The sequence below is a fragment of the Microcaecilia unicolor genome, chromosome 6 (assembly GCF_901765095.1).
Source record: "Microcaecilia unicolor chromosome 6, aMicUni1.1, whole genome shotgun sequence".
NCBI lineage: Eukaryota > Metazoa > Chordata > Amphibia > Gymnophiona > Siphonopidae > Microcaecilia > Microcaecilia unicolor.
Window position 1 is genome coordinate 223,589,626 of NC_044036.1, and position 15,082 is coordinate 223,604,707.

The following is a 15,082-nucleotide window of genomic DNA, read 5'->3' on the forward strand; positions in this document are numbered from 1 at the left end:
AGAACTACACAGATCTCTGGCTGAGATTTGGGAACATGACTGTTCAATTTCAAGATTATACAGCCTATATGAGAGGGTGGCAAGAAGGAAGGTACTGCTAGAGAAAAGCCACAAGAAATTATACTTATCATTTGCAAACCAATACTGCATGACTGTGGGTGAAGGTTCTGTGGTCTGATGAGATTAAAGTGGAATTCCTTTTGGTCTCAATGCTAAACAGTAAATGTGGCAAAACACACACAGAATGTCACACTAACAACTTTGCAATGCTTTTTATTTATCAGTTACATTTTATTTAAAAAAAAAGCCCTTTCTCTGTTGGAAAATGCTTCGTACTGATCATAAAATAAACAAGCCTGCAGTATAAACAGTCACCAATACCACCCCGCTGTGTAAAGTTAGTAGATTCCAGCAGCACAAATTCTAATGCTGGGTGCCCAAGCAAACCTTTCCTAGTGTTCCCCCATAGCTAGAGATGGGAATGGTGATGGTGGCGGCGGCAGTGGAGCACACTAATCCTCCTCCACGCCTCAAAAGCTTTAACTTTAGCAGAAGGTGAACCAAGCAAACACTGCACTTTAACAATTAAAATTACCCAATTTGAAATATAATCATATGCTACTGGGGCCAAGTCCTGCAATAAAAGTCACAACAAAGCTCTTATCAAGAGACTTGATCCTAGTTGCAGGAGATGTGGCACTATAGTATTCCTCCAACTTGTGGGAAGTTCTGTTCGGTAATTTTTAATTGATGAAAGGTGTCAGGAGACATCAATTTAAAGTGCAATGTTTGCTGTGCTCTGCCTCTGTCCCTTGCTGGTGTTGCTGGCCTCCCATTCTGTAGGGACTACTTAAGCAGTATTTATGCTGCTGGTACCCTGAATGACTCATGGCTTTTATTGTTGGAAGAAGGGCTTCGTATTGACAAAATGTGAAAACTTAAGTCTTGATTGTATAATTCTTATTTTGTGAATATTTCTATATTTGTTCTTCCATGTTGAAAGTGCAAAACATGTTACATAGATCAATGAAACAAGCACCTATTTTAATATATTATGAATTGTATTTTTTTTTTTAGACAGCAGAATGTGTGAAGACTTTTGAAAGTACTGTAGCAGATGGCATATGAAGATTAAAACTGCCATCTAGTCTGCCCGGTAAGGTGGTTGGAGTTGTAACTACCACTTTCTGTATGCTACTTCTGTTTTATCAGAAGTACAAAATTCATTTCACTGCTATTTTCAGTTAATGTGCTTATGCTCTTGAAATAAGGGATCATTTGAGTCATGACCATGCCTTTAATTCCTTCTCTGGTCTTTCAACTTAAATCAACATTTTAACTTATGGTGTAATCCTCAACAACCTCTTATTTACATAATGTCAAAGCACTTTTCTGTACAATGTTATAGGTTACAATGAATTCACATTAAAAGCCTATTTGCCACCTAGTGTGTACCTTAAATGTTTTTTGCCACTCCATCCTTCGCCAGATCACGCCTAGGTGACTATTTAGGGTAGGTAGTGTGAAAGAAACTAGTACCAGAAACCCTTAGCTTCTCTGGTTGACATAGGCATAGGCAGTGGAATGGGTTGGGCCACAGGGGCTAGGCTCAATCCAAGTTTTGCCTCATACAGCTATCAGCAACTAAGACATGAAGGACAGAAGGGGCAGGTTTGTTTGGTTCACCTCCTCAAACCCAAAAGTGTACTGCTACCCCTAAATAGGGGCCACCATTATATCAGTAACAGTCTCTCACCCCTCACTGCACCACATTTTAAACACTGAATCATGTTCAGATCTTACCTATTTTTAATGTGTTACACTTTGCATCATCTTAGCTTCTCTACAACCAAAAACTCTTCTCTGGAATCCCAGCATAGCACACAATATGCCTTTTGTAACTGTTCCATCTGATGTTGGAAGAGTGGTATGACTTTTCTTAAGCTTTGTAGTTGTGTACGGGTGATGTCAGTGATAGCTGTCCATTTGGTGCTAGTTCATTCCCATCATCTTCCAGTAAACCTGAAACATCTGCATTTGGGATGCTGTCATGGTAGCTGCTAAAACTAATGTTGTCCTCCTTAAGCTCAATAGTCCAAAATGGCGCATTAAGCTTTCTGCTTTGATATTCACGGTACATATACACAGCACCCACAAATCCCATCAGTAATATCACAACAATAATGATCACTGTCAAAATAATTATATTAAATTGAGTCCATGATACATCCGCTAACGCTGAAGTGCTGTTATCAGAGGAGCTTATTGAAAATATATTAGTAATTTGTAAAGTTGTAGATATCACAGTATTGTTTGAAAGAGGACTTGAAAATGTTGGCATCATAGTAGTATTTGCATCAATATTGACATGTCTGGGTTCTTTAGTGCCAAGAATTCCTAAGAGACAAAAACAAAGAAGTCAGTAATGGATAATTTAAAATGCCTTACCTACAGTGCTCTTTATTTCTGCAATGAATGCAGCAAAATGTGCTTATACAATCAATGCAGTGGAAGAAAGTGGTTAGGTAATGCAACAGAATAATGCACATATGCACTGAAAATGGCACAAAGGCATCTGCACAACTGATGAGCTGTAAGAATGTGCACATCAAACATATAAACGGCGAGTGACCGTACTCACTCGCAAATGCGCAGTAGAGACTTCCCTCTCTGTCCCGCCCCCCCGCATCAATACGTGATGACGGGGGCGGGACAGAGAGGGAAACTGCACGAAGCCGCCGAGGTCACTACCGCTCCCCCCCCCCCCCGAAGTCGCCGCTACCACTCCCCCCACCCGGAGTCGCCGCCGCCACCCCTCCACCCGGCCCGGGCCCTCTCTTTGCTACTGAACTTACATCCATTCGCCAGAACGCAGCACGCACACTGAGCTGCCGTCGGCCTTCCTTCCCTGCTTGTGTCCCGCCCTCGCTGACGTTACGTCACACGAGGGCGGGACACAGGCACAGAAGGAAGGCCGGCGGCAGCTCAGCTGATGTGCGTGCTGCGTTCCGGCGAATGGATGTAAGTTCAGTAGCGAAGAGAGGGCCTGGGCCGGGTGGAGGGGTGGCGGCGGCGGCGACTCCGGGGGTGGGGGGGAACAGTAGCAGCGACCTCGCGGGGGGGGGGGGGCAGCCAGCGTCGACCTCCGAAAACCCCAATACCAGCCCGTTTTTACGGGCTCAACGGCTAGTATGTAAATAAACAGTGTCATAGCCCAAAACTTCCAATGTAAGAAAGCCACCTGTACACTAAGCGCTGCTCAATATCTTGTGATCCAGCATATGCCACCCATCTGGTGATCCAGCATATGCCACCACACATGACATGTTTTCAAAGTGGGCCCAGCAGAAATGCATGTACTGATGCAATAGATGAACTCTATCTACTCTGCCTTTTGCACTACAATGTCAAAGAAGAATCTTTCTTTCAACAACCACAGTTTAGCCTCTTTAGTAATAGTGGTTGTACTCAATTTGTTAAGTTGTAAGGCTAGCCTCAGAAATAAAAGTTTCTTGATGCAAGCTGCTATTTTTACATCCCCTCCCATCCCCTCTTATGCTTTATATGAATGGTTATGATGCTTAATTGACGTGATTTGCAACAGAAGTCCTTTCTGTATCGCAGAATAAGTACAGCATGAGCAATCAATGAGTAATTCTTCCTACATAACCCTAGACGATCACCAAATGTAATATTTTATTATTCATGTGTTAATTTAATTACAGTTCTTGAAAAAGAACAGGTAGTCCCAAATGTAATGAGACTTACATAATGGAGGCAGTACTTAACAGTGAAATACAGTGGGGCCCCATTAACCATCAGCATTGATTTTAGTGCAATTTTCACCTGAATTACTAACTTCTGTCATAAACTGAAGTGCATCACTTAATTATAATGCAACACAATCAACACAAACAATGTTATAATGCCTTTGTATCACTCCATGGTGCAACTGCACCTCGAATATTGTGTTCAATTCTGGTCGCCGCATCTCAAAAAAGATATAGTGGAGTTAGAAAAGGTACAGAGAAGGGCGACGAAAATGATAAAGGGGATGGGATGACTTCCCCTATGAAGAAAGGCTAAAGCAGCTAGGGCTCTTCAGCTTAGAGAAAAGGCAGCTGAGAGGAGATATGATAGAGGTCTATAACATAATGAGTGGAGTGGAACGGGTAGATGTGAAGCATCTGTTTACGCTTTCCAAAAATACTAGGACTAGGGGGCATGCGATGAAGCTACAATGTAGTAAATTTAAAATGAATTGGAGAAACGTTTTCTTCACTCAATGTGTAATTAAACTCTGGAATTCATTGCCAGAGAATGTGGTAAAGGTGGTTAGCTTAGCGGAGTTTTAAAAAGGTTTGGACGGCTTCATAAAATAAAAGTCCATAGACCGTTATTAAATTGGACGGGGAAAATCCACTATTTCTGGGATAAGCAGTATAAAATGTTTTGTACTTTTTTGGGATCTTGCATGACATTAACAAAGTTATTTGTGGAAAAATGAAAGGCAGGAAACGTACAGTGAGGACATTACAGTTTGGAAAAGAAAAATAAATAAATAAATAAGTCCTCAAACCAGTATCATTTCTGGAGGAAGAAAAGTTTAATCTGTTCAGGAAAGACAGGATAGAAAGAAAGGGAGGGGGAATGGCATTATATGTTAAAGATATTTTAAAGCCACATAACTACAGGACCTACAGGTAAGAAGAGGCACTCTGGGTCAATCTGGAAAGAGGTATTAGAAATGTATTTATACTGGTGTGATATACATGCCTCCTTCACAGACTGAAAACACTGACAGAGATTTAATTAAAGACATTCAAGATATAGCTGTGAAAGCAGAAGAAGTACTAACAGGTAATATGTCAGATATTTTTTTTTTTTATTTGTACCCCGCGCTTTCCCACTCATGGCAGGCTCAATGCGGCTTAGGTACTTATTTGTACCTGGGGCAATGGAGGGTTAAGTGACTTGCCCAGAGTCACAAGGAGCTGCCTGTGCCTGCAGTGGGAATCGAACCCAGTTCCCCAAGACCAAAGTCCACCACTCTAACCACTAGGCCACTCCTCCACTTCCACTTGATTGTGGTATCCCTATTGCAGGTCTGCTAGAAGTGTGGAAATCTTGGATTCTCTAGAGAGAGAACTATTCCAGCAGTTGGTGGTAATGGAACCCATATAGGATGGAGCCATACTGGTCTTCGTGCTTACAAATGGTGTTTCTGATCTTACAGTCTGGTATACAGTGATCACCAGATAGTATATTAAGATGGGTGTAGAGAGGGTTCAGTCAAAAGTGAAGGTTCTAGGCTTGCTGAAAACTAACTTTGTTCAGTTAGGGGATTACCTCAAGGAGTTAACAGGATGGGAACATCTGGAAATAGTAGAAAAACAGTGGGCTGTAAACCTTTTTGTAAGGAAAGTAAATAGGAAAGGAAAAGGTAAGGAAAAAGAGATTATCCCTCAAACTACAACAGATAGCAGGAAGTGGAAGACAGGCAACATTTGGAAAAGCTAAAAGAAGCTAGTAGAGTAGTCAAGAAAGCAAATATGCAAATGGAAGAAAAATTAGCCAATATGATAAAATGGGATGGGGGGGGGGGGGGGAAGACTTTTTTTTTTTTTTTAACAGTGATAGTGTTACAATTGTGGTTGTGACCCCTCTCAAACTTACCTTATTTCTGGTGGTCAGCTTCTTAGCTGGTTTCTGTCTGTTCTTCCTGAGTTAGCTTTGTCTCTGCTCTGTGTGCTGACTGCTTCCAGCGTGGCTCTAATTACTCCACTATACTGCACCTGTGTGTGTTGCCTGAGTTAGCTCTGTCTCTGTGTGCTGGCTGCTTCCAAGTGTGGCTCTAATTACTCCACTATACTGCACCTGTGTGTGTTGAGCCTCTCTGTGCTTCAGTATGCTTTCTGCCTGAGTCCTGTAGCTGTGACATCATCAGTCAGACCCTTGACAAGGAAGTGGTGTTCTTCCATTCAGGGCCTTTGCAAACGCCAAAGGTCCAGGTTAGTGTTTGGTGCTGTTAGCACTTCTGCCTTGTCTTGCTTGCCTTGAATCCTATCCTGATTCCAGTCCTGTTGGCTCCCTTTCCCTCCTGTCTGAGAACCCTGTATTCCTGGTGCAGTTAGCACTTCTGCCTTGCTCTTGTCTGGGTGCCTGGTGGCATTTCTGAATCCTGTCTGCTTTTGGCTCCCTTTCCCTCCTGTCTGAGAACCCTGTATTCCTGGTGCTGTTAGCACTTCTGCCTTGTCTTGCTTGCCTTGAATCCTATCCTGATTCCAGTCCTGTTGGCTCCCTTTCCCTCCTGAGAACCCTGTATTTCTGGTACAGTTTGCACTTCTGCCTTGCTCTTGTCCGGGTGCCTGGTGGCACTTCTGAATCATGTCTGCTTTTGGCTCCCTTTCCCTCCTGTCTGAGAACCCTGTATTCCTGGTGCAGTTAGCACTTCTGCCTTGCTCTTGTCTGGGTGCCTGGTGGAACTTCTGAATCCTGTCTGCTTTTGGCTCCCTTTCACTCCTGTCTGAGAACCCTGTATTCCTGGTGCAGTTAGCACGTCTGCCTTGCTCTTGTCTGGGTGCCTGGTGGCACTTCTGAATCCTGTCTGCTTTTGGCTTCCTTTCCCTCCTGTCTGCCTTGCTTTTGTCTAGGTGCCTGTGGGCACTTCTGAATCCTGATTCCTGGTGTTCCAGCCTGCTAGTTACAGTACCGGTTTCCCTCCAAGTCCTGCCGGCTGCCTGCACCCAGGGGCTCAACCCCCGGGGAACGGCGGCTAAGTGTAGGTGAAGCCTAGGTCCAGTCCCATGTGTTCCTGTCCAGTGTGTTCCAGTTCAGTGCGTACCAGTCCGGTGCATTCCAGTCCAGTGCGTACCAGTCCGGTGTGTTCTAGCCCAGTGTTGGTTGGTGGGTTTTGCCTGCTGCTGCCGCTCCTCGTCAGCAGCCCAAGGGTTCACGATTACTCCAGAGTCTGTACCTGCGTGTTTTGAACCTGAGAACCTAACAGATAGAAGGAAGTGCAAAACTGGCACTGTGAGACTCACAGTTGAAAGGGAGGAATACGTGGAAGCTGAGTCACTATCGACCGCCACCTTACACTTGAAACTCACGCAAACAACACAACCAAAAAGATGTTCTACTGCATGTGGAAACTGGCTTTTCAGCTTGGAGAAGAGACGGCTGAGGGGAGATATGATAGAAGTGTATAAAATAATGAGTGGAATGGATCGGGTGGATGTGAAGCGACTGTTCACGCTATCCAAAAATACTAGGACTAGAGGGCATGAGTTGAAGCTACAGTGTGGTAAATTTAAAACAAATCGGAGAAAATTTTTCTTCACCCAACGTGTAATTAGACTCTGGAATTCGTTGCCGGAGAACGTGGTACGGGCGGTTAGCTTGACGGAGTTTAAAAAGGGGTTAGATAGATTCCTAAAGGACAAGTCCATAGACCGCTATTAAATGGACTTGGAAAAATTCCGCATTTTTAGGTATAACTTGTCTGGAATGTTTTTACGTTTGGGGAGCGTGCCAGGTGCCCTTGACCTGGATTGGCCACTGTCGGTGACAGGATGCTGGGCTAGATGGACCTTTGGTCTTTCCCAGTATGGCACTACTTATGTACTTATGTACTTATGAATAAGACCATTCTTCCCAAGATCCGTCTTCTGCAGCCTAGTGCAATCACTCGTACTCAGCCATCTGGATTACTGCAACTCACTATACGCAGGATGTAAAGAACAAATACTGAGAAAACTTCAAACAGCCCAAAACACAGCAGCCAGACTCATCTTCGGGAAACCAAAATACGAAAGTGCGAAACCCTTACGAGAGAAGCTACACTGGCTCCCACTCAAGGAACGCATCACCTTCAAAGTATGCACACTAGTCCACAAAATCATCCATGGTGAAGCCCCAGCCTACATGTCTGACTTAATAGACCTACCACCCAGAAACGCCAAAAGATCATCCCGAACCTTCCTCAACCTCCACTTCCCAAACTGCAAAGGCATAAAATACAAAGTGCTGCACGCATCAACCTTTTCCTACATGAGCACGCAATTCTGGAATAAACTACCACGCAACCTGAAAACGATCTACGAACTAACCGACTTCCGCAAACTATTAAAGACTCATCTCTTTGAAAAAATCTATTGAAAGGATCAAAACAAATGAATTACACACACACAGTTAGCAATGCATCAATACACTCTCTTCTATATTCTCATCCCCAGTAATTTTATCACATTTAAACCTCAATTTACAGATAAAATGTTATACCCGAATGTTCTCTTGCTATTGCTCTGTTGCCTTATTAGCATCCATTGTTCTTCCACTGTTCCACCATTCTTTTCCTTGTTTATTCCCTTAATGATACTTTGACTTTGTCCTAACCTAACTCCTCACAATGTAACCCATAATCGAGTTGTAACAAATTGTATTTCCACCAATACAATGTATTGTAAGCCACACTGAACCCGCAAATAGGTGGGAAAATGTGGGATACAAATGCAATAAATAAATAAATAAATAAATAAATAAATAAATAAATAAATAAATAAATAAATAAATAAAGGTGGAATTGCTTAACAAATATTTCTGTTCTGTGTTCACAGCTGAAGGGCTGGGAGCAGGACAGCAAAAGACAAATACAAATACGAATGGAAGTGTGGCAGTCCCTGAATGATTTTCAGAGAACTATGTTCATGAAGAGCTAGCTAAATGAAAAGTGGACAAAGCGTTGGGACCAGATGGCATATATCTGAGGGTAGTAAAGGAACTTAGGGAAGTTCTAGTGGCTCGGCTAGCTGACCTTTTCAAGACTTAAGTTGCAAGTGATCCCGGAGGACTGGAAAAGAGCAGATGTGGTCCCTCTCCATGAAAGCAGAAGTAAGAAAAGGGGTGGAACTACAGGCAAGAAAGTCCGACTTCTGTGGTATGTAAATTAATTGAATCACTTTTAAAACAGAGAATAGTAAAGTTTTGGGAATACAATGGATTACAGGACCCAAGGCAACATGGTTTCACTAATGGCAGGTCTTGTCAGACAAATCTGATTAATTTCTTTGACTGGGTGACAAGAGAATTGGACTGAGGGAGAGCTATGACGTGACATACAATGGAGCACTGATAGTACGTGGTAGACAGGAGGCAAAGACGTTGGAATCATGTACCATCAGTGTGCGTGTAAGCGAATATGCCTCTGGAGTTGACTTCCAAACATCGCCAAAGAAGTATGCACACTACAGAGGCAGGCAGAAGGCCACTGAAAAACCTTGTTGTGTGCGTGCTTTTTTGGCAACTTTTGTAAGACAACTCCAGGGCAGGCGGGAGACCACTGATTTAAAAAAAACAACCAAAAAACTAGGCATCAAGGACTATAGTACCACACTGTACTGTATACAAACAAGTCCCGCATACAAACCCGGCACCATCAAGCATAATCTAGACCCATGCAATAATGGTGAATGTACAAGCGGTGTTTCACTTTATTTAAAGTTTACTAAAACCTTTTAAAAATGAACTGAATGCCTCGGTATGTGCTCTATAATTAGGAACTGGTTGAGTGGAAGGCAATAGTGGTAAATGGAGTTCACTAAGAAATGGTGTGCCACAAAGTTCAGTTCTTGGGCTGGTTCTTTAACATTTTTATAAGCGATATTGCTGAAGGGCTGTATGGTAAAGTTTGCCTCTTTGGAGTTGACACCAAAATCTCCAATAAGGTGGACACCCCTGATGGTGTGAGCAACGTGAGGAATGACCTAGCGAAGCTTGAAAAATGGTCCGGAATTTGGCAGCTAAGATTTAATGCTAAACAATTCAGGGTCATGCATTTGGGCAGCAAAAACCCAAGGGAATGGTACTAATTAGGGGTTAAAGAATTTTGTGCACAAAAGAGGGACAGGACTTGGGTGTGATCATATGTAATGATCTTAAGGTGGTCAAACAGGTAGAAAAGGCGATGGCAAAAGCTAGAAGGTTGCTTGGGTGCATAGGGAGAGGAATGTCAGTAAGAAAAAGGAGGTGATTATGTCCCTGTATATTGACTCAGGCAGTGGCGTACCTAGGGTAGCTGACACCTGGGACCGGTCATTTTTTAACACCCCCCTCCAAAATCCAGTACTAGGCATACCGAGAATATAAAACACTCAGGACCTATAGAGCAATTCTAGCATACTATAAGCAGTAATTTCTATGAGTCACACAAGGGAAAGGAAAGCATCTTAAACACTACAGTGAGCACTAGAACATCAATATACCTATTGTAAAATGAAACCAGACAGAATAGTACAGATCGTCGATCCTGTACAGTCAATGCCAACTGAAAGCCATGTCTTTTTCACAAACACAGAAACACACTAATCCACTATAGAATAAGTAATCATAAACTTTCTATTTAGACAAAAATTAAACTGAAACCCCAAGATGCTAGATTCTGCATACAATGCAACACCACAGAAACAAAAAAATGTAAATTTGAAAAAACTAACAAATACCAATGACCACTTTACAAATTAACATGCACCTTATTTGTTATCTATATTCTGATTTCCTTATCCCATCAATGTGATTGTTATTTTATTATATTGTAAGCCACATTGAGCCTGCAAATAGGTGGGAAAATGTGGGATATAAGTGCAGCAAAATAAATAAATAAATAGAAATAAAACAAATATAGAAAATAAAACAATACCATTTTATTGGACTAATACATTTAGCTTTCAGAGGCCAAAACCTCCTTCCTCAGGTCAATACAGTATAGTGCTGTAATATGCATCCAATCCTGACCTGAGGAAGGGGGTTTTGGTCTCTGAAAGTTAGTCAAAATGTATTAAAATTACTCCAATAAAAAGATTACCTTATTTACATGTTCTATTTATAAACATTTATTAACACATCTACAATACTACTTTATCCTAAAGCAAAAAAATAAAAATATATATTTTATTTACAGTTTGTTGTCTCTGGTTTCTGCTTTCCGCATCTTCTTTTCACTGTCTTCCTTCCATTCAGCATCTGTTTTTGCTCTCTTTCTCTGCTGTCCCCTCCATCCAATGTCTGCCCTCTCTCTCTCCCTTCCATCCACATCTGCCCTATCTCTGCTCCTTCCATCCACCATCTGCCCTCTATCTCTGCCCCTTCCATTCACCATCTGCCCGTCTGCACTCTATCTTTGCCCCTTCCATCCACCATCTGCCCGTCTGCACTCTCTCTCTCTCCCTTCCATCCACTGTCTGCCCTTTCTCTCTGCCCCTTCAATTTACCATTTGTCCTCCCTCTCCTCCCATCCATCCAGGGTCTCCCCGCCCTCTCACTCCCCCTTCCATCCAGGATCTGTCCTCTCTCTCTCTGCCCCCTCTTTTCGGCCCCAAGTTTTAGCCGCATTATCCCACCTGCCCCTAGGTTCTAGCCCCAGCCCACATCTCCCACCTACCCCCTTTTCAGCCACCAGTTTCAGCCCCACTATCCCATCAGTCCCCAGGTTCAGCCCCAGCCCTTTTCTCCCACCAGTGCCGAGCTTCAGCCCCAGCCACTTCTCCCTGTCCCCTTTTCGGTCCCCGATCCCCACAGTTTCAGCCCCTGCCCCTTTTCAGCCCCCAGTTCCAGTCCCGTTCATCCACATGCCTTGCATTAGGGCCCCCCTTTTCAGCCCCAGACCCATTCTCCCACCTGCCCCAGGCATGGCCCCATTCTCCCTCCTGCCCCCTTCTCAGACCCCAGTTCCAGGCCCCTTCTCCCATCTGAGCCCCCCTCCCCGACCCAGTCCCCTTCTCCCATTTGATCCCCCCCTCCCTGACCCAGTCCCCTCCCATCTGAGCCCCCCTCCCCGACCCAGTCCCCACCTGCCTACCAGCTCCGTGGACAGACGACCCTCTTCTCCTGCCACCCGGCACTTGATCCAGCCTTTTAAAAAAAATCTGTGAAGTGGCGGTGCAGCGCAGCACCTCGCGTCTGTCTGCTCTGCATGTAAAGGAAGCAAATTGCCTCGTCGGCCAGCCTTCCCTCACTGTGTCCCACCCTCTGATGTAACTTCCTATTTCTGCGAGGGCGGGACACAGTGAGGGAAGGCCAGCTGACGAGGCGATTTGCTTCCTTTACACACAGAGCAGACAGACGCGAGGTGCTGTGCTTCGCCGCCACTTCAGATTTTTTTTAAAGGCTGGGTCAGGTGCCGAGTGGCAGGAGAAGAGGGTCGTCTATCCACGGAGCTGGTAGGCAGGTGGGGACTGGGGTGCCGGCGGAGCACCCCCCCCCCCCCCCACCTGCTGACACCCGGGGCGGACCGCCCCGCCCTTCGTACGCCACTGGACTTAGGTGAGATCTCATGTAGAATATTGCATACAATTCTGGAGATCAAACATTCAAAAAGATAAACAGGATGGAATTGGTCCAGAAGGCAGAGTAAAATGCTCAGTGGTCTTCATCATAAAGCATATGGGGACAAAAATCTTAATATGTATATATACTATGGAAGAAAGGCAAGAGACAGGAGATATGATAGAGAAATTTAAATACCTACATGGCATAAATGCACAAGAGTCTCTCAATTGAAAGAAAGCTCTGGAATAAGGGGGCATAGGATGAAAGTGAAAGGGAATAGACTCAGAAGTAACCTGAGGTGAATTCTTGGAACAGCCTCCCGGTGAAGGTGGTGGAGATGAAAACTGTATCTGAATTTAAGAAAGCTTGGGACAGTTTGAAACAGTCTCCTTAGAATCCAATCTATATAGAAAGGAAAGGATCCATTTAACTTTCTTTCTGAGAAGTTATGAGAGAAGAGGACATTTCTGTGGGTAAGTGACATTATTTTATTCTGTGCTTGGTAACTTAGATTGGGTTTAAAAGAGGAATTGTAGGATATTGATAAACACATAATTAAAAAAAAAAAAAGCAGCAAACTTTATTAGCTAGTCTCCATAACCTTTCCCCCATAGTTTTAAAACCTAAATTTTCTGCCACAGCATTAACAGTCTCTAGAAGGCACAGTACAGCCTAGTTCGGATGACCGAGAGGTAAAAGGGAAAGGGAAATGGGACTTGATATACGGCCTTTCTGAGGTTTTTGCAACTACATTCAAAGCGGTTTACATATATTCAGATACTTATTTTGTACCAGGGGCAATGGAGGGTTAAGTGACTTGCCCAGAGTCACAAGGAGCTGCAGTGGGAATCAAACTCAGTTCCCTAGGATCAAAGTCCACTGCACTAACCACTAGGCTACTCCTCCAGGGAAGACAAAGCCATAGTAGACAGACAAACTGGGCAGGCGGCACCTTGGCCCATTCCTTCAACTCACACCTGACACTCTAAACTCACCAACATATGATAAAGCATCTGAGAAGAAGAGTGGACTTATTATGGCCACAGCATGGCACTACATACGTCAGTTAAGCACATTTACAATCTCATATTAATACATACATTCATGCAATTAACAATATACAGCAATTACCATACTTGAATCCTAGCATTCCTGGGCAGGAGACCTAGCCTATCGAGTCACACAGCTTCACCAAATTGTCACCTTACTCACAAAGTACATTTTCTGCCCTATCTGGGCAGAAACCATATAAGTGCCCATGTACTACCATCATTTCTTTCATCAGGGGTTGCTGTAAAAGCACCTCCCTCCATTCCCATTGACTCTTTTCTTGATTTCTTCAGACCCTCCATTCCTTGCAAGTCTGGGGTAGGTCCCGCCGTGGCACTGGCCTCCCTCCGTAGATGAGGAGGACTGCCCTGTGTCTTTACATCATCATATCACTGCAATCAATTTGGCAAACCAACTTCATGATTCAGCTTGATTTAGTCTAAACATGCTGCTGTGTGTTCTATCAGGCCTTCCACCACAGACCACGACAGTGAATCCTGGCTTGTTGTGGTCTCCTACCTGCTCTAGCCAATACTGCGGCCCCTCTTGAGCTCAGTTAGTCCCAAAGTAAGGACCAGCGTATCTCACTAGTTGCTACCAGGTAATAAGGGTTCTCTCTCCATGCATTAGCAAACGCAACCATAAGAATGGCTTGAACCCTCCCCTTGTGGCTACAACCCTTAAAACTTCTAGGTGGTGAGCAAATCTCAGATTTGAAACATCAGAGTCCAACCAACCATAGTGGGGAGTGAACATGTCCAATGGCAGTATACAGAGATTGGTGTATATATTGTCCATGCCCAGTTTGACAAGGCAGCTCTCAATGTGGCTATGAAAATTGAAGCAGGAGTTGTGAAAGCTGAACTTGTGATTGGAAAGCAAATTGTTGTTTACTGGCAGGAGCAGCAATCAACAATGATGTGTGACTGCTAGCTAACCTGTGGATAGCAACTTGGCCCTATCCTATCTGTAGTCTACCGGGGTTGTGACAATGCACCTGTAGCTCTGGCCATTCTGTGTAACCTCATCCATAATATTTGTGATGCTGCTGTAACTAGTATGTAATATTTGCAATGCTATTGTGGGAAGGGAACATGCTGAGATGAGAGGAAATCTGTGGGTAGAATTTCAATAAAAGCTCCCGCCTATTATAAACCATGCATCAGCCTGCTGGTTTACGTGCAGGGAGACTTCCAGAATGGTTGGTCAAGCTTCACTGCATACTCTAAACAGGATCTAGTAGGCACTTATTTATCAAACTTGCTAGGAGCCTTCTATTAACCATCAATTTATTGGATCCTAGATAAATGTTTCCTCCAACACTTTTATTATAATTTTCTCACACACAAAATCTTCTTTAACTATTCATCACTTATTTTTCCAACTTGCCTCAGCGGTGTTTATTGCCCAGTCATTATTTCTGTGGCAACATCTTAGGCACCTCCTTTCTTCATCGGCTTTACATTACTTATTACTTATATTATTTAAACACTTATCTGTGTAACTTTTTCGGAATGGGGGCTCAAAGATGTCCGACATGCATGTTTCGCTGTCAAGCTGTATCAAGGACCTCCCCCTTTTGCCGTTTTAGCGCCAGCTTCGCTACTTTACTTCTGGGATTCCCCCTGCCAAGAATCCCGGAAGTAAAGTAGCGAACCTGGTGCTAAAACGGCAAAAGAGTACCTCAGTAGTTTGTTTCCTGAGAGACCTT

At 43.7% G+C, this 15,082-nt stretch overlaps 1 protein-coding gene across 2 annotated transcripts in view; it reads right to left on the reverse strand.

Annotated features, from left to right (window-relative positions):
- Window positions 1–257: 257 nt before the first annotated feature.
- MEGF9 (multiple EGF like domains 9) overlaps window positions 258–15,082 on the reverse strand; it is a 500,021-nt gene continuing 485,196 nt past the window's right edge. Inside the window, exons 6-7 of one of the 2 annotated variants that reach the window (XM_030206436.1) lie at window positions 1,898–2,397; window positions 258–1,862 (exon numbers count right to left, since the gene is read on the reverse strand). In XM_030206436.1, the coding sequence (XP_030062296.1) occupies window positions 1,940–2,397 (458 nt within the window). In that variant the 3' untranslated portion in view covers window positions 258–1,862; window positions 1,898–1,939. Of the gene's footprint in view, window positions 2,398–15,082 lie in introns of both variants that reach the window. The other variant, XM_030206435.1, reaches the window with a different exon arrangement.